The 26,972-nt window shown below is 43.9% G+C and overlaps 1 protein-coding gene across 1 annotated transcript in view; it reads left to right on the top strand.

Moving 5' to 3' along the window:
* The window catches only part of OPHN1 (oligophrenin 1), a 123,795-nt gene that overhangs the window by 62,313 nt on the left and 34,510 nt on the right, over positions 1–26,972 (top strand). The window contains exons 6-13 of the mRNA XM_024197316.3: positions 799–870; positions 13,080–13,181; positions 14,457–14,567; positions 15,666–15,770; positions 16,639–16,768; positions 19,297–19,397; positions 22,187–22,278; positions 24,438–24,516. Of these exons, the coding sequence (XP_024053084.2) occupies positions 799–870; positions 13,080–13,181; positions 14,457–14,567; positions 15,666–15,770; positions 16,639–16,768; positions 19,297–19,397; positions 22,187–22,278; positions 24,438–24,516 (792 nt within the window). The remainder of the gene's footprint in view (positions 1–798; positions 871–13,079; positions 13,182–14,456; positions 14,568–15,665; positions 15,771–16,638; positions 16,769–19,296; positions 19,398–22,186; positions 22,279–24,437; positions 24,517–26,972) is intronic.

The following is a 26,972-nucleotide window of genomic DNA, read 5'->3' as shown; positions in this document are numbered from 1 at the left end:
TATCCTCCAGGTTCTTTCAAATTCATCATTTAATAATTTGTTCCAGTATCTTTCCAGGTATCGGAGTTAGGCTGACTGGTCTGTAATTCCTCGGGTCGTCTTTGTTCCCCTTTTTAAAGATGGAGTTCTCCCCTCTATAGACTGAGTGCCAACTCCTGAGTGAATTATAGTAGTTGGACATCAATTCAGATCCTATTCATTGCAAAGTCCTGTTTTTGTTATAGGTTGTTGTGGGGGTTATCTGGTACTTGGGCTAGAAAGATCCAGAAGATGTGCTAGAGCAAATCTTCCCCTCATATTAAACATATTACATATTCCTGATTGCAACAATAGGACAATTATAACAAAAGATCCAAATGAATAATCTCCCAATCCTTTTACTTTCAAAAGTCTGCCCCTTTGATTCCTGTAATCCAATAGAAAGTGCCACACTAGAAATGGTTAGAAATTTACCCTGGAGGGTAGTAACAGATAGCTTGAGGCAGAGTGCAAACTCGCCCTCCTGTGGTATTAGTAGATTTGGGGCCTGTGGAAGTCTAATAATAATACTGAGCACTCTACTGTTGTCATAGCTTCTTCACAGCTCCATGAGATGGGAATAATATTGACCTACATTGTGTAGAGGGCCAAGAAGACACATGGGTTAAATGACGTGGTCTGAGCTCATTCAGCGAGTCAATATTAGAACTGGGATTACAATTTGGGCATTTCAGTCTGCCCCCCTACCCCTGTCTCTCTTTAGTGTAACACAAATATGTGCCCTGTAACTAAGCTGTTGTTTCCTTCTCTGTTCTGCAGGTCCAAAATGCTAGTGATTTGTTGATCAAACCACTGGAAAATTTTCGTAAGGAACAAATAGGCTTCACCAAGGTAGGTTTTATACATGTGTTTATGCATTAGTTGTTTTTTTTTAAAGAAGTAGTATGGTACTGGAGAGATTAAAGACAGAGATTTCATGCGTACTGTTCAAGTGCAGCAGGAGCATTAAAGACATTTCTTCTCCCCAGTGCCGGCATGCTGAACGAGAAAGTCCACCAAGGCTTTAGTCTGACTTCCTATCATGAGCAGTACCAAGGGTACTTCCTGAACTCGTGGGGCTCAGCTCTGGCATAATCCCAACACAGACCTTCCTGAGAAAGTTGCAGCCTCTTTCACCAGAGATCATGAAAGTCCTCTTTTGCCTTACTACTTGCCCTCCCCCTTGTTTGCAAGGGCCATGTTGGACCTGATTTTATTCTAAATTCAGTAGAATAAAATAACCCTCCCTCCTTCCCTCCTCAAAATAGATCAGAGAGAAAAAAACTAGAGAGACCAGTAATCAGGACTTGAATGTGGCCATAGGACTCAGTTTAAGAAATATTTAAATAAGGCTTCTAATGGCTCTTTCATATGGACCAAGTTTTTAAAGCAACGCATCACGAAAAGTGAGTCCTGCACATGTGGAGCAGAAAAGATTATTTCTTCCTTGTCAGCCATCAGGGACTCAGGTTCCACGTTATTCAGCAGCAGTTTGAAATGAGGCTGGGTCTGAACCAGCTCCAAAATGGAGAGATGCTTAGAGCTTGGATTCAGCCCGACCCATCTGAGCCTTTGACATTTAATAAATAATACATTGGAGAAAATGATACTTAACCCCCACGCCACACTCCCCCCAAAAAACAAACACCAAAAATAACCAAACACATACAACAGTGATTTACATGTGCTGGACACTGACAGTGTGCATGGCTCCATATCAGACAAAATGAAAGCGTCCTTGCCTGTGAGCAAACACCTGCTGTACAAACAGTCCACACATGCTGTATAGAGATAAAACTCACCCCTTTCAGGAGTTTGTTTTTATTAACAAGGAAGTCAACTCCTATTTAGATTGGTACCTCCCCAAAGAGCTTACATCTTTTTATTCTGTGTTTGTACTGCACCTAGCACGACGGGGGCCTAAGCTCTATCACCATACAAATAAATAATAATAATAAGGTAACAAAGTTTACTCCAGTCCTGCTTCCTAGGGCTTGTCCCCTCAGGACTGCTCAGCCCCCACACTAGATCCTTTCTTCCCCGAGAACCACTCCCACCTCCTTTATTTGGGTGATAACGAGCCATCTGTCTCATGGAGTTCACAAAACCCACCTAACCCTTTCCCAGCAGGATCAACACCTGCAGTCAGGATAAGGTGTTTCAGACAGACAGTGCACCACACAACGAACAGTCTGATAGTCTTTAGGAGGTACTAGAAGAAGAAAAGCATTGTGGCCTGGTGATCTGGGATGAGGAGGGTATTTCATGCACCTCACACCATCAACATAAGCTAGGAAATTACATGTTCAATGTGACTCACTTTATCCTGAATGTTGTTGCGATGCCGTGAAGTGGGGAAGGGCACAACGGATCTGAGTTTCCGAAGGGGATAGATGTCCATGTGGGGTGCCATTGGGTGCCACAGTGCATGCGGGTGGAGGAAGAAATGAAGGTAATGGATGAGTCCCCTTCTCCATCCTTGCCCCAGTTTCCAGACCCTCTCCCCATGCCTGTGGAGATGAGCCTATCAGAGCCTGAAATCACACCACCTCCAAAGCACTACCAAACAGGGGAGAGTTCTCTGAGCATTAACTCTGGTTACATCTACACTTCGAGTGACTGATTCCCAGCTGGCATGCATATACTCATGCCAGTTCTGATCTCAGCTAGTACGCTAACAATAGTAGTGTCGCTGTGGTAGCACAGGCAGTAGCTGCCTGGGCTAGCCACCCCAAATATATACCCAAGGGCATCAGGTGGGTTTGTACTTGGGGCAGCTAGCCCGTGTTGCTGTGGCTACACTGCTGTGTTTAGCACGCTAGCTCGATGAGTATGCATATGTGACCTTGGAATCACACCCTAGCTCAGAGTGCTTTGAGGCTCCATCTACACTAACTCAGCACAAACGTCTATCCTTTGTGCTACTTATAGAATTGCCCCACAACGTCTGCGCCTCTGGTATTAGACAGGGTGAAGTACAGATGAGGGTCAACGCGGTTATTAGAGTTTTCCATTGGAAATCGCAGCACTGGGCTACCATAAAAGATGAAGGGATATAAAGGCCTGATTCCTGTCCTCGCTCCTGTAACTCCATTGACTTCAGTAGAGTTCCTCTTGACTTGCACCAGCGTGAGTGAGATCAGGACGAGGTCTTTAGTCATGCTGAGCAGAGGCACGGCAGAGATAATTCGTACCCTTTGATTACTGTTTTCTGTGTTTGTCAGTCGCCTTCTGTAAGATGTTTTCCGTTCTCTTTCAAGGACACTGATGCCAGATAGGAAGGGCATTTGAATTGGGCCTTTGTGATGGCTGTGGTTGGAAAACGGCCAGATAGTCTAAGACATCTGAGTCTGCACTAACCCGCTTTTCCTGGGAGATGAATGGAGTCTCTCTGTTAAATGGTGTATTCCGACACAGATGCCTCTGCAGGGTTTCACTGGGATACAGCACAGGGGGTCTTTCTTCAATTACTCTCCTTCACCAGCAGCAAGGCCTGGGATTATTGCTATTTTCATGAATTATAGATAAATGTTTGTTTGCGTGAAACTGGGAGAGTGGCAATACAAGGAACACCTGCATTGTGTTTCTCTACAAGCTCATACCATGGCAGAGGATCCCAGTGGGATTCTTGAGCTGACTTTGGTCTCTCAACCCTGGCCTGGAAGCATCATCCACTCTAAAATGAGATAGTTAGTGAAAGATCAGCTATAGATGTTGGATTGTTGATTTGTTGGAGTTTCAAGTGAGAAAGCAAAAAGAACTTGCTGAGGATCATTGGATGGGTTCAGGTGAGATCTAGGAGGAGAAAACCCAGAGCTCTAATCCCGTATCAACTCCATCTATGAGAGAAACAAGCATGATGGTTTATTTATTTTTAAGTCTATAGCTGACCAAACTCACTCTGGTCAGGTCATGGGCTTGATCCAAAGCCCAGTGGAGTTAAGCATATTGCCACAGACTTCACTGGATTTTGGAGCAATCCCCATGTCATTTATGTTTAGAATATGCCTTGGTGAAGCATGGTGTCTGGATATGATGACCATGGCATTTGAAAATTAGTGAGATTGTGCCATAAATCCCGGTATTTCTGGAATGTAGTAGCCTTCAAAAAGGAAAAGGAAGAAGACTGGGGAAGTCACTAGTGTTTTGGGGAGAGAGAGGGAGGTGTCAAATACCAAATGGGATTTGAAAGAAGGAAAGCGAACATTTGGGTCTGGCATCCAGTAACCAGGCCAAGCGAGAAGATGCTGTTTAGAAGTCTTAAGTTACTCCTGATCTACCAGTCTTTTCTTCAGAGGAACACATGCACAGTGTAGCAGAAACCGCTTTATACCAGGGTCAAGAAAAGCTTCTGATCTTCCTGGAGCAGCAGAAATCACTTCAGAACGTTTCTAAAGAATGATGCTGCACTAGTGACACAGGAAAGCTGAAAGCTTTTTCACACTAAAAGAATTTGTCTGTTCCCTTCCCCTCCCCCTGCTCTCATGTCCATCCAGCTATCCTCCTTGTCACTTCTAAAGACACCTCTACCCCAGTATAACGCGACCCGATAGAACACGAATTCGGATATAACGCGGTAAAGCAGCGCTCCGGCGGGGCGGGGCTGCGCACTCCGGTGGATCAAAGCAAGTTCGATATAACACGGTTTCACCTATAACGCGGTAAGATTTTTTGGCTCCCGAGGGCAGCGTTCTATCGAGGTAGAGGTGTATAAGCAGTGGACAAGCTGTATGTTGGGTGCAGGACACCTTTGCTAACAGCCTCGCTGAATTCATTCAGCTTATGAGAGTTTGAAATCCACTCAGAATTGCTGGTTTACTGGATAGACACAACTCTGGGAATTTTTTGTTTTCTTTGTCAGACTTTTTTGAAATTCTATTTTCGATAATTCTGGTTAGCCTGAGGAATATTTACTACTGCGTGGGATTCTGTGCATGCTATACATGGAAGTTTAAAAAATGGTTGATAGTGTGTATTCAAAGGGCACTTAATGGTCTGTAGTCCAGTAGATCCAGTAGGAAGTGTATGTGTGTTATGAAGTCGTAGGACCCAATCCTGCAAACACCTAGTAGTGGGTATATTGCCTATTACTGTGAGCTGTTCCACGGAAGCCATAGGAAATGTTAGCAGGATTGGCCTACAGTTTGTCATCTTCAGACACACTTTTTCAGTGTTCAAATGTGCACCAGACCAGCAGTCATACTTGCTGGTATCAGTACTTAGCATGTAGTTCTGAAATGATTATTAACAAACAAAAAAAAGAGGAAGAAGAGAAGTTTTCTTGTTCTTAGATCTCAGTTTGAGGCAAATCAGGAGAATTTTGGGGAACTAAGTGAGGGGAAAAAACCTGAACTATGCTAGAATATTTTTACAGAAATGCTCACACAGCATCTTTCAACTGCATGGACATTTTTATATTTCACACAACTTTTATTTTAAGTAACTCATGATATACGGTACCATAAAAATCACTTGAAAACACAGCCATTAAACATTTTTTTCTGCATCAGAGTTTTCTTGTTATTTTCCTTTGATTCCTCCTCCCTCAACCTTTTTGTTAACATGAAAATGAGACAGAGGATTAATAGCTAGGGCTAGCGCACATATCTAATTTGCAAAGAATTCATCTTGTGAATTTAGTGCCTGTCCTGCTATCAGATTATCTGCCAATGGATTGTGATTTCCTCACATTGATTCATTGTCTGAATTTATTCAACACATCTTTATTCTTCATTGAGCCTAAAAAATTCAGTGGATGTATTTGATATACAATATCTTGAGTTGTGTTGTCAAGCTAAGTTTAATGAGGTAAGTCACATAACACTGTTTTTGATTCCCGACTGGATAAATGTGCATGTACCTGCAGTTTGAGTTTGAAATTCACTCTCTGCAAACCAGCCGGCCAGTAAACATGACTTGCATGTTCACCAAAAGAGGCCAGCCACATTAGGAGATAAACTCAGCAAAAGCTGGTTAATTTAAAAATCCAAGTGAATATTCACGGCTATTTCTGCAGTATTTCCCCAAATCTGTTTAGAGCTACGTTGTGGCCTTGCTCCTCTGAGGCTGTGGGGATGAAACCTGACGTGACCAAGTTGAGATACAAGATAAGGGCAGGCAGGAGGCTTCAGGAAATCCACAACAGGGTATGTGCGGAGCAGCTTTCCTTACACCTGCTAGTGAATCTTGCTCTGTGTCTCCCCCCTGCCTCCAGAGCCTGCTGACAGATGCTCGCAGGGAGGAGGGCCTCTGGCCTCACCCTAACCTGGCTGGCCACACAGACTTTGTCACGCAGTGCTGTCGAGTGTGCTAGCCTCCCATCCATAGCACACACTGCTGGCATTCTGCTGGGTCCCATGCAAGTGCTTTAGGGGGTGAAAGTGATCCTTGCAGACAAGCAAGATTTTGTCCTTACAGTGAGCTGAAATAATCAGAATAATACACAATAATTCCCCCTGCCTCCTGCTGGATGGCAGTTTCAGAGGATCCTAATTAGCACTGAAATGGTTAAGGGAAAGTTTTGCAAGTCAGGCTTTTTATTTTTCCCCTTGACTGCTCTATTCCTCAACTCAAGCTTGGAACTAAGCCAGTTTCCAGGAGGCATAGGCCTTTGTGCCACAGTTTATCAGCAGCAGATGATATGAGAGAGAATGCCAAAGGAATTGTAACCCATCCGTTGTACCATTATCCCTAGCTGCTGTTGGGCAGGCCGCTTAGCCCAGCATCTCATACTATTTCTAGGACTCTCATTAGTTTCTGATTAAACACGCATCCTCTGAAGCTTAGAGAGCTGGGCTTTCAAAGCGCTTTCGAAGAGCAGTTTCCTTTGTTAACTTGTATGCTGACTGTGCTACTCTGTCTTGCATTCAATTACAATAAGTATTTTCTGTTGGTAAGCGAGTACATGGAACTTGTGTTGTTCTTGGCTCTGAATATTGGCACATACTAATAGGAAGGTAATGCTGCCTCTCACTGAATATTCATGAGCAACTAATTTGTGCTTGTGTTTGCAAACTGGGCTTCAATAATTTTTCTTGGCTGCTGAATGGAGTAAGCAGGCTAGCTCCTGGAAGCCTTGGCTCCAAATTAGGGTGGGGTTTTTAGTGTGTCCTCCTGGTTTTTAATTCCATGTTAAGTAGCCTGAGTGCAAAATGATTGGCATCCTCTGTCTTTATTTGCCAAAAATTCAGTTTTGTGCTATTCATGTTTTCACATGGCAGCAATTGCTTTCTACGAGAGATCTTAATTCACTGTATGCGTCAGCTCGATCTCAAATCACGAGGAAAACTTCCGCTCGTTTTGTTTCCCTGTGCATGTCGTGATGTGGAGTGTCCACTATACTGGATGGGAGGTAAACTATGGAAGAAAAGAGCAGTTTCTGAAAGAATTGACTGACTATAGCTGGCAATGACATTTCCATTCCTGATATACAAAAGGTCCTTCTCTCACTCCTGCAGGCTTTTATATGGAAGTAATCTTCCACCACCATAAAGGCAGATTGCATTTGCCTGGAGAGAACTGCCCAATCTGAGCTAATGCCACAAGTCATGAGAATCCTTAACTCAATTGTGCGTGTACATAGTAATGGTTTTTCACTGACTGGTGAGTTCACTCATCTGCTATAGTATCACTTGACTCTGCGCACACTACAATAATCCAGAAACATGTACTGCTTCTGTTTCTTGCTGGGAGTCATGGAAAAGGAGGACATGGTATTCCAGAACATTCTATCCTGTCATGCAAAACTGGACCTGCTTTGGTTGTCACATCTTCCATTTACATATCAACCCATGTTCTTCCTCTTCAAAGATTCCATTGACTGAAGTCTGTCGGCAGCATTTAAGTTGTATTGTGTCACCACAGTAGTGTGCCTTCATTTTTTTATATTGACTGTGATTTTTTTTCTTTTACTTATTTCAAGCATAAAACATAGTTAAATCTGATTCTGACCACTACTAATACTCCTTAGCTCCCTAGTGACCCATGAAAAATACTGAGTAAACTGGCAGTTTCATTGCAAGTGGGTGGAGCAGAGAGTATTTGTTGTTCTTACATATGACTCTCGCCAGAATAGACAGGCGTGAATGTTCCAGGAACTGCCTCTTGAGCATAGAACTGAAGCTGGAATCAACAGGTTAAATTGATTTTTTTCAGCTATTTATTTTTATTACTTCTTAGAAATAGGGCAGGAGTTCTCTAGCCTGGAAAGAACAAGCAATGTCCCACAGATATTTCTTTCCATTCTTTACACATTTTCAGTATTGCACAGTGTTTTTGGAGAAAGGTATTTGCCAAACTGCTTTAAAGCTTGTATGTGGACTGTAAGTTTGTACATGACCTCATATATGTACTGTACTGTACATGTACCAAAATATCTTTGCCAAGCCCTAATGCCTGATATAGTAAATAGAAGGGAAGCATGGAAGCTGTAATTCAACACCAGTGGTTCAGCAGTAATCAGACTTCCATGTAGCTTTATTTTAAAACACTTCTATGAAAAATGGTGCAAAAAGCCTAGCACATTTTTGTGGATCATTGTTTTAAAAATAAAATACCACTTAGGCTCCTAGCTTTGTTGGTGTGGTGCCTCGGGGTATGAATGGATGGTTTGGGAGCGTGTTTGTTTAAATAATAATTGAGATTAACATCCCTGAGTCTGTGTGGTTTTGGACTGAGTTTTAGCAGCCGGGGTTTGCTTTTGTTTTGCCAGTATTTTGTGTCAGTTCTTCAGCAGAAGTGCTTTTCTATTCAGATTTCACTATTACTAGTTCTTCCTCTTCCTCTCATTCACTAGACTTGACGATTGAGCTTTTCTTTATTTTGAGGCATGAATTTGCTGACTCCAAATTATTATGTCCTGACCTTGCAACTGGTGACATTTGGAAGTACAGTATAGAGATCTTTTGGCTTCAGCGGGTCCCTGTGCTGCAGTAACTATATGTCTATTCAGATACCTTTGCAGGGGAGAGCCTATCACAGTCTCCAAGCTCAAAGATTGCAACAGTTGGTGCCTCCACAAGGATGGCGTCATTTTCTCATAGTTATTGCGTTGACAACAGTGGTGGAAGAAGATGTGGGAAATGGAATCTTGTAGGGGGCCAGAAGTATTTTTCTCAGAATGGTAGCCAGTACTATCTCTGCTCCCTGTGACATAGACTTGAATATTCACGGCCTTTTACAGTGGGAGGTAGAGTAGCTGCTGTGGGAGTTTAATCTATATTTTTAACTTTTGCTTGATTGAGATGGGCACTGAGGTTGGTAACAGACTGTAGTGGTGTGGGCTGTCTGTCCTCAGGAATGTGAACGGTCTGTATCTGAGCAAATAAACAGACTCCAGGTCTTTCTGTCTGTCTAACACAACATGGCCTTTCTTTTTCCAGGATTCAGTAGCAGTCCAATAATAGTCCCCATAAATGTGCTTCTCTTCCCAGGATTATCAAAAAGAAAATCTGTTCCCTTCTCGGACTCAAGCAGGAGCGCACCATTTGCTCTTCTCTTGGGCCTGGTCTCTCCCCTAACAGAGTCTCATCACTTACTTACTTCTGCTTTTGTACTCAGCAGTTGGGCCTGATTAGGAACGCCCGGTCGAAAAGGGACCCCGGCTGCTCCGGTCTGCGGCGCAGAGGGGGCCTGGGGCTAAGGCAGGCTCCCTGCCTGCCCTAGCTCCACACGGATCCCAGAAGTGGCAAGCAGGTCCTTGCAGCCCCTAGGCACATGGGCAGCTAGGGAGGCTTCGCACTCTGCCCCTGCGCCTAGTGCTGGCTCCGCAGCTCCCATTGGCCAAGAACAGCAACCAATAGGAGCTGCAGGAGCGGCACCTGCAGGCAGGAGCGGCACCTGCAGGCACAAGGGCAGTGCACAGAGCCTTCTTGGCCACCCATGCATCTAGGAGCTGCAGGCACCTGGTGGCCGCTTCCTGGGAGCCGTGGTAAGCGCTGCCAGGACCCCGAACCCTCTCCTGCACCCAAACCCTGTGCCCCAGCCCAGAGTCCCCTCCTGCACCCAAACTCCCTCCCACAGCCCGCACACCCCAACCCCCAGCCCGGAGCCCTCTCCCACACCCCAAACCCTTCATCCCTGGCCCCACCGCAGAACCCGCACCTCCAGCTGGAGACCTCACCCCCCTTCCGCACCCCAAACCCCTTCCCCAGTCCAGTGAAAGTGAGTGAGGGTGAGAGAAAGCGAGCGACAGAGGGAGGGGGGATAGAACAAGCGGGGCAGTGGTGTTCAGTTTTGTGCGATTAGAAAGTTGGCAAGTCTAGGCCTGATAAACTATTGGGACTAGCTGTCTGTGGTCCACATCCCTTATTCCTTCCCTGTCTGTTTCTGCTTCTCAGAGTGAATAGGAAATCAGAAGGTTGGGCTGGGGCCGCCCATGTCAATCCAAGGCCCAAGGTCCCGGATGGGTAGTAGTATGCCCTGCTATACAGACTTACAGCCTGTGAAAGTAGAATAGGGAGGGGAACCTCATAGAACAAGGACTCACTAAAGGAGGAAAAGAGGACCAGATTTTCAAAAGAGGCCTCTAATTTTGTGTTCGTGTTTTTGATCAACTGCAGATGGCATTAAATTTCAGGAGAAAAGCAATGAATGTTGATGTCTAGCTGATTGCACCTGTGACGCTGCCTGCTCATTTGTGCCCACAGGTGAAAGAGGGCACAAAATTAGAGGCCAGGTTGAGGCCTCTTTGAAGTTCCTGTGCATCGGTGAGGTTTCGGAAGCATTGATAGCTTATCAGATCCCTGCTACTTTTATTTATTCAGATTTAATCATATAAAAAGATGCTCAATCAAGTGTCTAGGTGCCCTTACATCATAGAAGTCCCAGCAGCATTAAAGTAGTGATGTCAGAGGAACATAGCCGGATACCAACAGAATCTCCTTTCCATTTCTTCCTTGTTATGGGAGGCATAGCCGCAGCCTTCTTACTTTTACTGATCATTCACAATATTTTTGTGAGAAAGAGGGATATCTCCTCCCCAGTTTTCTATTGCCAGCACCAGCCCCAGCCCCAGAATCATGTGATCCCATAGCGAAGTCAGAATGTTGAATTAGTGCCTTCCCAGTAATTCCCAGAGCAGCATATTATTCTGCCGCCAATGCAGGATTATGACCTCATTGCACGATCAAGCAGTAGGAGAAGCTGGGTTGTAAGAGATAACGCCCTCATCCAGATACTGATATCTGAAATGGCAGCTAAGGGAGCCCAGCAATGGGTTGTGTTGTTTCTATAAATGGTCCCTTTTGTCAAGCTTGGCCTAGTGTAATATGTTCTTTTAAAACAAGTAGAGGGACAGGCATTTGGACTGGGCATACCAGGAGCAGGAGATTGAGAATGGCAAGGCTTTGTGTGGATGTGTGTAGGGGGATCAGTAAGTCCTCCTGGGTTTTGGATTTTCCAGCCCTGCTTTCCTGCCTAGGTTTTCAAATACCTGAATTGACAAATAGACCAAGCAGTTTGACAGGGAGAGAGAGAAGGTTTTTTTGGCATTCGAGGACCTGTCCTTTGATATGCGTAAGCCTCCTCTTGTCTGCTTGGAGCTATAATTGAGGCTACTGTCTTGATTGATTTTTACTAATGAGGTCTACCAACCGTCACCAGCCACAGAATGGTTCATTTTCCAGTTTGGAGTGAATGTTTGCCTGTTTGACAATCAAAAGACTAGCATCTTGGGGAAACCACTCTCTTCAATGATTTCACAACCATTGTGTGATGGAGGCACAGCTTCTCAGCTGAACTTCTCTCTGAGTGTTACTGCATTCACCCTCCTGATACTAGTATCTTTTTTCTGGCCTCATCTGGATCTTTTTTCTATGATGGCACCAGTCAAATTATTAGTAACTTTGTTAAGTTTGGATGCATGCAGTGGAAAATACAGTAGGAAGATATAAATACACAGAGAACATGAAAAAATGGGTGTTGCCATACCAACTGTAACAAGACTAATCAATTAAGGTGGGCTATTATCCCACCTTAATTGGTATGGCAATACCCATTTTTTCATGTTCTCTGTGTATATATATCTTCCTACTGTATTTTCCACTGCATGCATCCGATGAAGTGGGTTTTAGCCCACGAAAGCTTATGCCCAAATAAATTTGTTAGTCCCTAAGGTGCCACAAGTACTTGTTTTTTTTTTTTGCTGATACTGACTAACACGGCTACCACTCTGAAATTTGTTAAGTTCATGCACAGTCAAGGTTTCTTTCTTTCTTTCTTGACCAATATGTGTGTGTTTAATATATAATAGTGATCAATAAGAAGATATGGGCAACGTATATGAAACTCCCAGTAGGATTTTGAGGATCCCACAATAACCATGACAACATGGATGTCATTTTTTTTTTTTTTTTTTTTGCTGTAACACTCCTCTGAACTGGTCTACTCAGACAGTGTAACTAACATATGCTATTAAAGGCAAGGCTGACAATCTCTGATTCCAACAAAGACAGTAAATATACAGTGAAATCAAAGGCCTGTGTTAGCCCTTTCCAAACTTTATTTAATCTTTTGCTTCAGCTTTGATACAGCTTAGAATGCAAATACTTACAAAAAGCTTCAAAACCTGGAAAACACTGAAATCCTAATAAATCTTTAATTGTTCTGGGTGTGTCTTTGGTATTAAAGCATTTAGCCAGTTTTTGTTTGATCTGTAGATGAGTAAAATATCAGCAAACAGTGTATATTTGTTTTCTCTCATTAATAAGTTTCAAGTTAAAAGCAAAGAAGTCGACAAGTTGGAAGCTCATTGAAAGAAACCTCTCCAGCAGGACTGCCTTATGCTGTGCTGATGATAATAGAAAATACTGAATGTGTCTGTACTGTGAAGTATTGCCAGAGCTGTTACTGTGTGTATTTGAGAGCAGTGTATGGAACTGCCTGGAGAAAGAAGAAATAGACATGGAAAATATAAGGTGGCCCCTGACTTTGATGGGCCCATCATTTTTTTTCATCGTAGTATTATATTGTACAATGAATTTTGACACTGTTGCATTGTTCCTACCTAAAGAGGCCAAACTAATTCTCACCATCCAGTTCTGTGTCAACTCTTCAATCTCTAGGAAAGGAAGAAAAAGTTTGAGAAGGACGGCGAGAAGTTTTATTCCATGCTGGACCGCCATTTGCATTTATCCTCTAAGAAGAAAGAGTCCCAGTTACAGGAGGTAAGTGTGAAATTTTCCTTAAAAGTTTCTGTTTCTTGGAGTCTAGAAGAAGTAATAGCAGGTACATTGGACTCCTGTCCAATACACGTCTCTTTCAATAATGAAAGATTAAATCTGCGTAACGTTCCTTTTGATGGGAATGGTCCATCGAGACTCAACTTCTCTCTCATTCCAGGGGGTAGTCATTTCAGATCAAGTTTGAAGCACATTGACAAGGCAATCTAGGGAAGCTGGTGTAATCCATGCTTACACAGATGTCTCTCTGGCCCTCTAATGCAGAGGTGGGCAAACTATGGACCGCGGGCCACATCCGGCCCGCAGGACCCTCCTGCCCGGCCCCTGAGCTCCTGCCCTGGGAGACTTGCCCGCGGCCCCTCCCCTGCTGTTCCCCCTCCCCCGCAGCCTCAGCTCGCCCCGCCACTGGCGCAACGCTCTGGGCGGCAGGGCTGCAAGCTCCTGGGGCAGCGCAGCTACAGAGCCCGGGTTGGAATGGGGTGATGGGGGGCAGTCAGGGGTGGGGGTTCCAGGGGCGGTCAGGGGAAAGGGAGCAGGGGGGGTGGATGGGGCAGAGGTCCCGGGGGGGGGCGGGGGGGGGAGGGGGGGGTGGGGGGGGGAGGGGGGCGGGGGGGGGGGGCCGTCAGGGGGCGAACAGCAGGAGGGGATAGGGGGTGGGGGCCGGGCCACGCCTGGCTGTTTGGGGAGGCGCAGCCTCCCCTAACCGGCCCTCTATACAATTTCCGAAACCTAATGGGGCCCTCAGGCCAAAAAGTTTGCCCGCCCCTGCTCTAGTGGCTAGATGTCTCTCTGGCTTCGGGGGGCGTGGTGCTCGGAGGGGGGGGGGGGGGCGGCGCGCTTCTTTTTTGCCTGGGGCGGCAAAAATGTTAGAGCCGGCCCTGGCCACGGGTGTGTGAGCAGGGACACTCTTACACTTGCATTGTCTGTGCCTGTGCTGTATTGGTTCTGTGGTTAGATATGGAACTGCAGTCTGGCACCTTTCACAAAAACTAATGCACTTTAAAAAAAAAGCCTTATTCCTTGCAGAGTGGCACTAAGCTCTGAATTCATATGAGCGTATGGGATGCAGCTAGGAGAAATTCTAATGGGAAATGTGACCTATGTTCCAGTCAGATATGGTCCCCATAAAGCATTCAAAACCTGGGTTGGATTATTTCATGGCTTGAGAAGTAATAGCTATCACTTGCAGGCAAATGTACAGACACCACTAAAGAATTATTATTCTTTTATGTGATTTTTTTCCATCCCCCTCTCACGCAGGCTGACTTACAGGTTAATAAAGAAAGACACAATTTCTTTGAGTCGTCCCTGGAGTATGTGTACCAGATCCAGGAAGTGCAGGAGAGCAAGAAGTTCAGTATTGTGGAGCCAGTAAGTGCCTCCTTTTTATCATCACACTCTCACATTTATTGACTTGCCCATGTGAGCAAGGAGGGGTGGGAAATAGTCAAATTGGATCCTGTCCTACTAACGATTCCACGTAGGTCCCTATAATGAGGCAAAGCCAAACATACAGAGTTAGCAATCTGTTGTTTCGCCACCTCTGCTGCTGCTTCATGAAGATAAAGAACAGTGAGGTCTTCTTTTAGCTCTAAAAGTGAAATGTGCCTAACGAGCCAGACTCTGGAGATTGCTACAGATTTTGCTAAGGATTGCCCCATTCACCTTGCATGTGGTGAGAAGTAGTAGCCCTTGAAGAGTGACACTAAAGGGAGAGATGCCTGCTGGCCCAGCTGCCTGCTGTGGTACAGACCAGTCTGGTGCAGGCTCGTCACTTTAACAGGGAGCCTGTAGTTCACAGTTCACTATGCTGGTTGAATGAATAGCTGTACCCTGGAGCAGGACCTCCTCTGGGTAAGTGTACATAAGGAGGGACTCTCCATAGAACCGATGGTGTATTCATTGTTCTTCCAGTGCAGTCTTTCATTACTGGTAGTATTTTACTGAGATAGGCAATACACATCCATAGGATCATAGCTGTCATTTGTGGTGGCACAGACTTCTCATGGCTCTGGGGGCTGTTGTGGCCAGTGAACTATGTCCCCATCTGCCCCCAGGATTGTGGGAAAATGAAAATGTGTAACACCACCAATGCCCCTCTTTCTGCTATCTTGCTTACAGCATAACTGGGTAGGACATGTGGATATGGCCTGTGTCTGAGCTAATATGATCATAGTATGATCAGGTGATACTATGAGGCATATGTATAGATTATACTTTTTAAAAAAATCACTGCCTGAGCAATTCCTAATACTTTCACTGTCAGAGCACTGGGTACATATCCAATCTGCACTGGGTTCCTCTCACCTGAATGTATATTTTATTTTATGGCTGTTAATAATTCTGTTCGACTGTAAAGATCACAACAGGTTTGATTTAATTAAAACTGTTCTCTCACCACCTTTTGCCTGATTTAATACTATTGTCTTTAACGCAAAGGCTAATCCATCATCTTTCCTTCCTGCACAGGTGTTGGCCTTTCTTCACAGCCTCTTTACATACAACAACCTGACAGTCGAACTCACGCAGGACTTCCTCCCTTATAAACAGCAGCTTCAGCTCAGCCTACAGAATGTAAGTTCCTGTTCAGCTGCACACACACTCTCATATGCACGCTCTCTGTCCTGCCATGCATCTAAATGCCTCTGGCATAAAAACCTTTCCCATGCAGGATGGACAACCCTTGTTTGCTTTCTGGGAGGGGCACAAAAATGCTCTTTCCTTCATAAAAATGCCTTCTGTCCATAAATTCCTTTCTTCCTAGCAAGAACAGCCTACAGGTGCTTACACCATATTTCATAGATTTAAGGCCAGAAGGGACTACTGTGATCATGTACTCTGACCATCTGCATAACACAGCCCATAGAATTTCACTCAGTAATTTCTGTATCAAACCCATTGACTTGTGGTTGCGGTAGGATATATCTTTTAGAAAGGTATCCAATCCTGATTTTAAAGATTTCATGTGACAGAGAATCCACCACAGCCCTTGTAAGCTGTGACAATGGTTAATTACACTGTAAAAAGATTTATACCCTTACATGGCCAACATTCACTCTGTAATGATAACTCAAAGCAGGAGTTCAGGTGCCTCATCCTTCTGGCATTAAAATGTTCTGTTGTCAGCTCTTCATATTAAAGAACAAAAAGCTACCCTCGATCGTGACACATTATGTTCCTCAGCTACCATGTCACCAGCTCCATGCATATGATGTTCAACCCTGGCCACTCACCATTATGGGCCAACTTTTCTGCTAGCTTCAGGGCTTGGGTTTTTTTGATGACGTCTTTTCAATGTGCCACTGATCATTCCCACAAAAGTGGGTGTGTGGCATTTTGTGCATGCTGACTATGCATTTTTGAGTGCCCATTGGAAACTTGGGGGCCAGCTACCAGATTTGTTTGCCCATGTTCAAGCATCATTCTTTTGTTCTCTCACCAGACGAGGAATCACTTTTCCAGCACGCGAGAGGAGTTGGAAGACCTGAAGAAAAGGATGAAAGAAGCTCCTCTGACCTGCAAGCTACCCGGGAAGCCAACCATAGAGGGTTATCTGTACACTCAGGAGAAATGTAATGGCCTGTGTGCACATCTGTATACATTAAACAAGTGTAGGGTCCAGCTGTAGGTTGTACTGCTTGCCTAGTTATGCATCCAACTCTAAGCTTCATTCAGCTTGCAGCCAAGAGTCTATTTGTATAGCTGTTATAGCCATGGGGATGTTTGTATGGGTGTGCCTTAGCTGTTGGGTATGCTAGTCACTGAGCCAGAAGCAAGTGGGTTCATATCTCCCATCCACCTTGTACCTACTGCCTTACATACCCGATCATGATTCAGAGCTAGCTGTAAATGCAGTGCAGTCTTGGTGTGGGTGTGGCAGGCACTGTTACAGATGCCATTTTTGGTCTGAGACATGTTTTCAAGATGCTAATTGCCTTTTCTCTGGTGACTGTCTGGGTGAGATTTAATAATCCATTTTATGAGACTGTGGCTCGGAGGACTGAGATTTAGCCATTCTTTACCAGAATAAACTTGGTATCCTGATCAATGTTCTCTTGCTTAATAAGAAAGGTTTCAGTGCCCATCTATCTCAGTGTGAGCTACAGAATGGCTGCACTACCACTCCCTGTCTCTAACTTGCTGCTTCATCCAGTGGCTGGAGTCTAAAGCTTGAGTCTGACGTGCTGGAGTCCAAATCTATTCTATTCTTTCCTTTTCTATCAAGATTATACTACGTCCACTAATAGTTCAGTTGAGGCTGTAAATTATATTTTGCAGAGAAAGCCCGTATCAAGCTCCTGACGTTAATTTGGTAGAGACACTGTGGGTGTTGAACCCCTCCCATTTCCTCCAGATATTCTTTCACCCCACTTTTGGCAGTGTCGAGGGTTTGAGTGAGTGTTTATTTGGACAAGTCCAAATACTAACAATCTGATATATTAAAAGGGTTGCAAGAGCAGATGTCCGGGGCAGATGAAAAGGCCTAAGTGTATCTTCTGCCTTTGGGATTGTGAGAAAGAGAATGACAATTCAATTCCAGACATAACTGAGACAGATAAGCTGTTATTTTATTTAGCCACTGCTCCTGTGGAAACATGGCACTTCATGTGTCTGAAACATAGTAGTTCTTGTACTCTGAAAGACAGAAGAGCTGTTACATATAGCATGTTGGCCAAAGCACATTCCATTCCTTTGTTCTTATAGATGTTCATATTCACAACCTCCAAGTATGTAAGTAATGCACCAATATTTATAATGCGAGTGTCACATTTTTCTGGCCTCTTCCATCTCACGTACCTTTCTTCTGGACAGGTCATACAGTGATTCCACTTGTTACATGAGTTGTAATACTCCCACCTATTGCATATGAGCTGGTCTCTAGTTGCTAGGATAAAAACATATTACTTACTGACCGCTAGTAGTTGGCAGGGGCCAGTGTTGAAGGCTGGGGTTCAATCCCCTGCTGATAATCACTGTTTGTATGTGCATGTGGCAGTGGATTAGTTATATAAGCACAAACATTGACAACTCTGCAATCTCAGGTCAGATTCCTACAAGGTAGCCACTATGCAGGATATTGGGTTGGGGCTGCCAATTCGGTAAATGGCTCATTTGATATATTTATGTAAACAGGGCAAATATTGGCTGCTCATAGAAGACTATCAACTAGTCTTGTGTTTAAAAAAACCACACATACGCATACACAGTCATTTTAGACCACAAGGAAACTTTGTACATTCCTGCATGATAACGAACTATATTTATTGCCTTTAAATTCGTTTCTTATGAATTGGTTAAAGAAAAAACAAGATATTTGAAATAGTTCAATTGGTTCTTTTGGGGGGGGGGGGGAGTTGAGGCACATCAGGAACAGAGTGCTTCAATTAAGACAATGGAAGAAGAGTGGAAAATAAATTGTGGTGTAACATAAATGTAGATGTAAGATGATATTTTAATGTGCTATTGTGTTTATTCTGTCAAAAAGTTGTCAGTAAGGAAAAAATAGTAGTGTCCATTTAAATACAAACATATTAACGCCCCCCCCCCCCCCCCCCAAGCCCACCCCTCATCCCCCAGGATGTTGCCTGTGTACTTCTTGGCCTAGATTTCCCAGTCCTGTTTGGTTTGCCACGTCAGAGTCACACAAATGCCCTTTCATCAGCTTTTCCTTCTGAGGAGGCTGGTGCTAACTTTTACCCAGTGCTTACTTTCCTCCCTAGTTACTGCTGCTTCTATCACTGGCAATGCTGCAAACAGAGCTCCATGTTTTCCTGTGTGTCTATACAGCACCCGGCACAACAGGGCTCTGATCCTGATTGGGGCTCACAGGCATTACCTCAATATAAATATTAAACAGTAATAATAATGGCCAAGTGCATCACTATATCAGGCTGCAGGATATAACGATGCACTTGACCATTATTAGTACTGTTCATTATTTATATTGAGGTAATGCCTGTGAGCCCCAATCAGGATCAGAGCCCTATTGTGCCAGGTGCTGTATAAACACACAGGAAAACATAATTCCTACCCCAAAGAGTTGGCAATCAAACTAATGCATGCTCTCTATTGACTCTTGACTATCTTTGTGTTTTTGTAGGGGCACTGGGCATATCTTGGGTGAAATATTATTGCCAGTATGAGAAGGAGTCAAAGATGCTAAGAATGACTCCAGTGGAGCAGAAGTCTGGAGCTAAGCAAGTGAGTGGATTCCCTATAAGAGATATCTCTGCAACCATTGACAGTGAGCAGGTTCTGCCTCATTTCCTTCTATTCTGACTTGTTTCTTCTATGAGGAAGTACAAGTATAAATATCTATAGAACAGGTACATTCCATCCCCGTTGTATGAAGCAGTGATGTACACAATTCCAGTTCTTAAAAAGTATTGCTAGTTAATTTAAGTGCTGGATCGACACCTCTGGAGATGGAAGGCCTCTTTGTAGCCACAGAACAGATATACCATGGACATTCCCCCAGCCACACACACACAATTCCTTGAGTACTGCTGATCTGCAGGAAGCACCCTTGCCAGGGAAAAGTAGTTCACTTTCCATGGCCTGGATCGGACATGGCTCCTCTGCTGAGATCACCAGCATCAGTGCCAATGAATTCCAGTGGTGGTTCACTTAATAAAGCCACTACATCTGCCCATCAAGAAGGGATCTGATGCTCCAGTCTCAAGCCTTTCTCATTCATTGCTCACCTTCCTACACATCCTATTAGCTATTCCCTTCTGCATGTAATTTACATGTTGATCAGTCATAGAACTTAAGCCACTTTGTTCCTCACCTATGAATTTGGGCAGTGCGTGCGTCATACCTAGAGTTCCTTGGGCTTTGCAGCACAGGCAGGCTTGCGTGTTTTCTCTGGCAAACCAGTTGTGAACACGTGACATTTTCTTTTGAAGAGACAACCTGACTTGCACTGATGCCTCTGATGATTGTTGACAGTACTTGAATTAGCAAGGTTATTTGAATGGCTCCATAATGCCCCCTCTCTGTCTGCTCCTGTTAAAGGACCCTTTGGTTCATGGTTATGGATTCCTCTCTTCAGGAATTAGTTGCTAAGTAAATTGAAGATGTACAGTGGGTGGGAGCAGTCAGGGGTTGGGGTTTAGCATCTTTACACCACGCTATAAAACAACAATTTTGGGATCTTTTTTCATCCTTCTCACAGATTTTTCAGTAGGTGCTTCAGCTGCTGTCTGTCAGTCTTCTACTGTTGCTGACTGTGAAATAGAGGGTGTAGGATGCAAGGCTTGATAGACAATGGCTGGCCAAAATGCAACCAATGAGTCCAACAAAATCTATGGAATTCTTCCACAATACAGCTCCCATCCATCCTCATCTTTGCATGGGGTTGCAGCCCATGGAGACTTCAAATCATAGCATGAAATTCTCCAATTTGAGACTTCATAATTCCTGCTCTTTGGCAACTGATTGCCTGTTGCAGCAGTAAAATAAAATCTTTTCTGGAAACCCCTAGGAGAGTGAAGTCATCCAAACACATTGACTAGATGGAACTGTTGACATACCCTATGTAAAGATATGCGGCAAAATAATGTTAAAGCATGTAGGGGCTTGCAATAATACAAATTAATATCCCTTTCAAACTTGTACAGCCCATTGTGTCAGTAACATGTGTTCTCAGGTATCCCTTGGTAACCCCTGGCATAACAGACAGCTTCAAAGGGAACCATATAGTGAGCGCTCTTAAAAACCCACCAAAAGGCTTACAGTAGACACATAGTGATAACCAGGGAGAAGGAAAAGGCTGTGGAAGGTTATCAATAGTGCTGATCCCTTTGGTTCTTTTCACTGTTTATTCAGCCTGTCTGATACAGATGCCAACTGTTGATGGAGAATTCATTCCAGGTTTGTGCACCAGTGGCTAGCTTCTCATGGGTTTGCAAAAGTTACTGAAGCTTGACTTCATGGTTTCTGTAAAGTCATAAAGACCCCGGAATGGGGCTATAAACGGGCTGCAATTTACTTTTGCCAGCTGGTAATTAAAACCTAGGGTCAAGGCCTGCCCCCTACAACACAATTGCTGTAAATGAGTGTGAAATTTGCCCATGAAGTTTTATCCACTTAAATTGTTTTCAAAGGTGTTTTAAAAAGCTACCTGGGCCATTATTGCTGCTGTTAGTAATTTCATACTTTATGTGATGGTAGCACCCATGAACCCCAATCAGGTGATGAAGAAGAGCCCTGTGTTTGTGTCTCTCACCAACAGAAGTTGGTCCAATAAAAGATATTACTTCATCCACCTTGTCTCTCTACTATCCTGGGACCAACATGGCTACAGCAGTCCTCCTCTAAGACCTGGTCTACACTGGCGGGGGGATCGACCTAAGATATGCAACTTCAGCTATGAGAATAGCGTAGCTGAAGTCGACGTGTCTTAGTTCGACTTACCTCCTGTCCTCACGGCGTGGGAATGACGGCCACCGCTCCCCCGTCGACTCCGTTTCCGCTTCTCGCCGCGATGCAATTCCGGAGTCGACGGCAGAGCAATCGGGGATTGATTTATCACGTCTACACTAGATGCAATAAATCGATCCCCAATAGATCGATCACTACCCGCCAATCCGGCGGGTAGTGAAGACACACCCTAAGAGTGTCTATTTTAAGCAACCTTTCTGCCATAAGGCATACTGAAAGAATAGTTGCTAGGATTTTTAGCACCAATTCACACTGTAATCCCATGAACCCCATAATTTAATTGATATTGTATGAAGGAATCCTGTTTTAGGAAGCTGTTGATCTCTATCTTGCTATCTATCTGCTTTGTGGAATGTTGAGAGGAACCATCTGCTATCATGCTACAAGTGCCATCTGATTAGCAAGACTGACATTGGGATTACACAGTCACTCCTGATGTTTCAACAGACCATGTGGCATTGCCTTCCATCCAAGGAACCCGAGAAGTCTCATCCCTATTATATGGATTTTTAAAATTTTGGCTTTAAATGTCTCTCTCTTTCTAGGGCACCTCAGACTTGACACTGAAGTACTGCGTAAGGAGAAAGACTGATTCTATAGACAAGAGGTTTTGTTTTGATATTGAGACGAATGAAAGGTGAGCCAGAGGGATTGCTACTTCCTCTGTTATTGCCGTTTTGAAAATAATATGCCACTTTCTTGGCATTCGGTGAGGGTGTGTTTGTTCTGAATAGCCTAAAATCTGTTTTGTATGGGCAGGAAGATTATGCACCAGGGGGCAGTGCTGTTCTTCCTTGCTACAATCTTCATGCCTGATCTGAAGCCCATTGAAATCAATGGACATCTTTCTGTTAAATTCAGTGGGCTTTTTATGGGGCCTTCTAATACTGTGAAAGGCTGAGCACCTTCTGTGAGGGCCCTGGACTCCCATTGTCTTCAACCAGCATGAGACCCTCATATTTTCCCATGTATCTTTCCCCCCAATATATATATTGCCAGTCGTACAGCTGGAGATTCTCTCCATGGGTTATTTTTCACTTTACTCACTGGGAGTCTGATCTTGTTCCCACTGAACGCTCTGGGGGTGCTAATTAATTACCATGGGAGCAGAATCAGCCCATAGACAAATGAATTCTGGGATGTCACACATGTGCTGTGGAAGCCTTGGTCTCTGCTTAAGCCACAACAAAGGAGAAAGCGCTAAACTGCAGATTACTTTATCAGATCCTATTTTACCAGAGAAGGACACCCTGCTCAAAAATATAAAACAAAAGGCAAACATTTGTCACTCTTTCAGCCTTTGACATTCCCACTTAATTCCAAAATTCAGACTGATTTCTCCCTTTCCTGAATCAATTCTCTTGTGCCTGCACTAATGCTGAGTGTTATTAATTTAGGCATTTGGAGCAGTAGGTTGCAAATAATCTTGACCTTTGAAAAGAAGTGATGTGAGTAGGGTGAGACTGACTCAAGTAAATTTTAAGGATTGTGAGTTTCGGAGGTTTTGGCAAGCCTGGTGTTTCCATAGTTTGTGCATATTGGAGGAATGCGGGGTGTAAAACTATGAAGTGGGTATAGCAATGTGCCAAGCCTTTCAGTCCTTACTCGGTATGGCAGGGCGTCTAACCTGCATAAAGGTGGAGGAAGACTGAAGTTTAGCCCACTAATAATAATACATAGTTTGATTTAATGACAGCACCAAGGGTTAACGTAGAGACATGCTTAGAGACTGTGTCATATCCTCAGCAGTTTGTAGCGGCCACACTTCTTGAACCTCTGGCCAGTTCCTTACCACAGTGATGAGAGATGTGTTGGGGAGGTCTCCCCCAGCACAGGACACTGAGCCAGCCCTGTATGTTAATGGATAGACTGTACAGTGCAGTGCTGCATTTGACAGTATAGTATGACATGAAATAAAGTTGCACACTCGGATTTTTCTTAGGAAGCTGATCTATTAGGAAACAGGTAACATCTCATCATGTTAGAATCATTTGTCTCCTGCCTAAGAATTCTACAAATAAGATGGCAATTAGATACGAACACATGGACCAAAATCTACCCTCCGTTACACTGACTCCAGTGGGCTACTAGGGTGTAGCCAGGCAGAATTTGACCCACTGTGTCATGCACCAAAGTCTTTTACCATTTGGCTCACTGGATTTTTCACTTGGGTGAACGCTGCACAGGGACCTCTATATCTATAGCATGTTCAGTCATACTAACAGTGCCAGAGGCCCCCGGTACCTATCTCTCCCCTGCCCATTTTCCTTGTGTCTTTTTCTGCATTATGGTGCTAATGAGTGGTGAATAAGGACATAGGAGTTTCTCACCTGAAGCCGAGAGGGATCTCTCTTAAGTGCTTGGAGAAGGGTAGAGGAACAGTTAGCCTGACTCAGACTGAAATGATTTTTCAGAAACCACATGACTTTACAGTGTTAACATGAGAAAAGACATCAGATGGGGGAGAGAGAGTGTCTGGACACCTTAGGCTGCATGATTAAGTCACTGCAGATAAATGTACAAAGACACAGTGTGAATTAGATGATTTAGGGACCTGCTTTGCCAGTGTGATCAGCACGTGTGTAACTTCCATTTTTTATGATAGACATATGCTTTAGAAATACTATAGATAGATAATTGGAATGATGTGTGTGTACTGACTTCCTTAAAGTGCCACCTGCACTCACTCTTGCTGAGTATTTAAGTGGTCTACAGAAACATAAAACTCTGTAAATCTTGGATGAAATTCCTTTGTGTCTTTTTAAAAAAAATCCTTTGCTTTAATTCTCTGGACAGGGCCGGGACTATCACATTGCAAGCACTTTCAGAAGCTAATAGACGGCTATGGATGGAGGCCATGGATGGAAAGGAGCCAGTGAGTATTCAAAGAATTATTGTCTGATTTATAGATGTGCTTTTTAGTGGTGTAATTTCACACAGATGAAGAGTGTATTGATAGTCGGTTTTGGAGAGCTCATCTTTTAGGGTGTTCTCATGAGATTGGGTATGTAATGATCAACATCACTATTCTTGTGTGGTCCATAACAGGTATCAATTTAGCAAGTAGGTATGTACAAATAGATTTCACAGGGTCATTCCAGGGACTGTTACCATATTGCCCTGTCCACTTGTATCCTTTGATATTTAATGTTTCAGTTCAGCTGTTTAGATTGGCATCAGTTGAACCCCATAAAAATGTGACTTGCAGACATAGAGAAGTAGAGCTGAATCTTCCAGTGTTTCTGTTGCTCAAACAAATAGCTCTCAGATCAGTCTGAAGTAATTTTGGTTTTGCCTGCATAATATTCCTGCTTGTAAATCTCTTGTCTGAAGTTGTGGCAACCCATGCGTGTGTGTGAGAGAGAGTGAGACACACACACCAGAGATTTTCCGATACTTTCTGTGTTCCTTCATTGGTTTCCTTACTTTAATCCAAGCCCAGTATAAACGTTTTTGTTAGACAGAATTTCCTGTAAACAGAGAATGCTATGTGCAAGATAGCAAAATACATTTCTTGCCGTTTCCCCATGCCCATTGACTGCTCCTTTTCCCTAAGCAGCCTGGAGTTATCCAATATCTCTGTAAAAAGACTGGCACCTAACTCTGTGCTCAGCGGCCTTGTGTTGGACAAAGTAACTCAGAGCTGTCTTGATGGGGCTTAGTGTGCGGGGATTGGAGCATATCAGATAGGCTGCTAGGTGCTCCTTACAGAACCTGCTCACTGCTGTAAAGAAGTGATGCATGTGGGCGTTTGATGTGAAATGCCTATAATGACATTTGTCTGGATCCCACACATTGAATTGCATAGGCTGGAAATACATAACCAAAAGAATGACAAGCTAGCAGTAATAATTAGAACTTTTTGTCCTGGCAAATTCAGGAGCATCTCTGGTTATATCAAGGGCTTTGTTAAAAAATAATCCAGAGTCCCAGACCTGCACTGTTCTAAATGCCCATTGCCTCTTTCCATCCTTCTGAACAAATGACTAGTCTTATTGTTAAAGCACCCGACTGGAAGTTGAAAGAAAGTGGTTCTTCCTGACTCTGCCATTAACTATTTGGGCAAGTCACTTTACTCCTCTGTGCTTCTGTTTTTCATCTCTAAACTATGGGATGATACTAGAGCTGGCTCCAGGCACCAGCTCAGCAAGCAGGTGCTTGGAGCGGCCAAGGGGAAGGGGCGGCACATCGGGCTCTTCGGCGGCAATTCGGCAACGGGTCCCTCGGTCCCTCTCGGAGGGAAGGACCTGCCACCGAATTGCCACTGAAGAATGAAGCAGTGATGGTAGAGCTGCCGCCAATCGCGATCGTGGCTTTTTTTTTTTCTTTTTTTTTCCCCGCCGCTTGGCAGGAAACCCTGGAGCCGGCCCTGGATGATACCACCCCACCTGCCTCCCAGCAACGTTGTGAGGCCTAATTCTAGAGGTGGTTGAATAATTAATTGTTCGTTAATTATCCTCTGAATTTATACGTTTTTCTGGATCATAGATCACTCATGAACCAATCCCGATTTTTGTGAATTTAGTTGTTATTCCCAAAATAATTCATATGAACAAGTTTTAATCTACACAATTGTTTATTTGCAAACTAGTCTCATCAACTATTTGTGCTGTGTGGTTGATCGCCTATGTCACATGATATTGGTTCTACTACATCAGTGGTTCTCATCCTTTCCAGACTACTGTATCCCTTTCAGGAATCCGATTTGTCTTGCGCAGCCCAAATTTCACCTCACTTAAAAACTACTTGCTCACACAATCAGACATAAAAACATGAAAGTGCTACAGCACACTATTACTGAAAAATTGCTCACTTTCTCATTTTTAATATATAATTATAAAATAAATCAATTGAAATATAAATATTGTACTTACATTTCAGTGTATAGTATATAGAGCAGTATGAACAAGTTATTGTCTGTATGAAATTTTAGTACTGACTTCGCTAGTGCTTTTTATGTAGCCTGTTGTAAAACTAGGCAAATATCTAGATGAGTTGACGTACCCCCTGAAAGATCTCTACATACCCCAGGGTATGCGTAACCCTGGTTGAGAACCACTGTGCTACATGACTGGCTGACTGAAATTTTCTGAAACAGGAGAATAACAAATAATAAGTATTGTGAAACAAGTAGTGAGCAGCAAAAGCTTGTGTTTCCTGTGTGAATATGGGTGTGTGACTGTGTGCACTCACCTCTCATGAGCGCCCCCTGTCAGATGGGTGTGAATCTGCACCCTCTCTCTTTGCGCAGTGCCCCCGTCGGCTGTTGCCCTTGTCAGGCGGGTCTTCGGTGGCTCATCCACTGGCACATGCTGTCAACCTGTGAACAAA

The sequence above is a fragment of the Terrapene carolina genome, unplaced genomic scaffold, assembly GCF_002925995.2.
Source record: "Terrapene carolina triunguis isolate 2854851 unplaced genomic scaffold, T_m_triunguis-2.0 Scaffold131, whole genome shotgun sequence".
NCBI classification, from domain to species: Eukaryota; Metazoa; Chordata; order Testudines; family Emydidae; genus Terrapene; species Terrapene triunguis.
The sequence above is the reverse complement of the archived record's forward strand: the minus strand, read 5'-3'. Positions and strand labels throughout refer to the sequence as shown.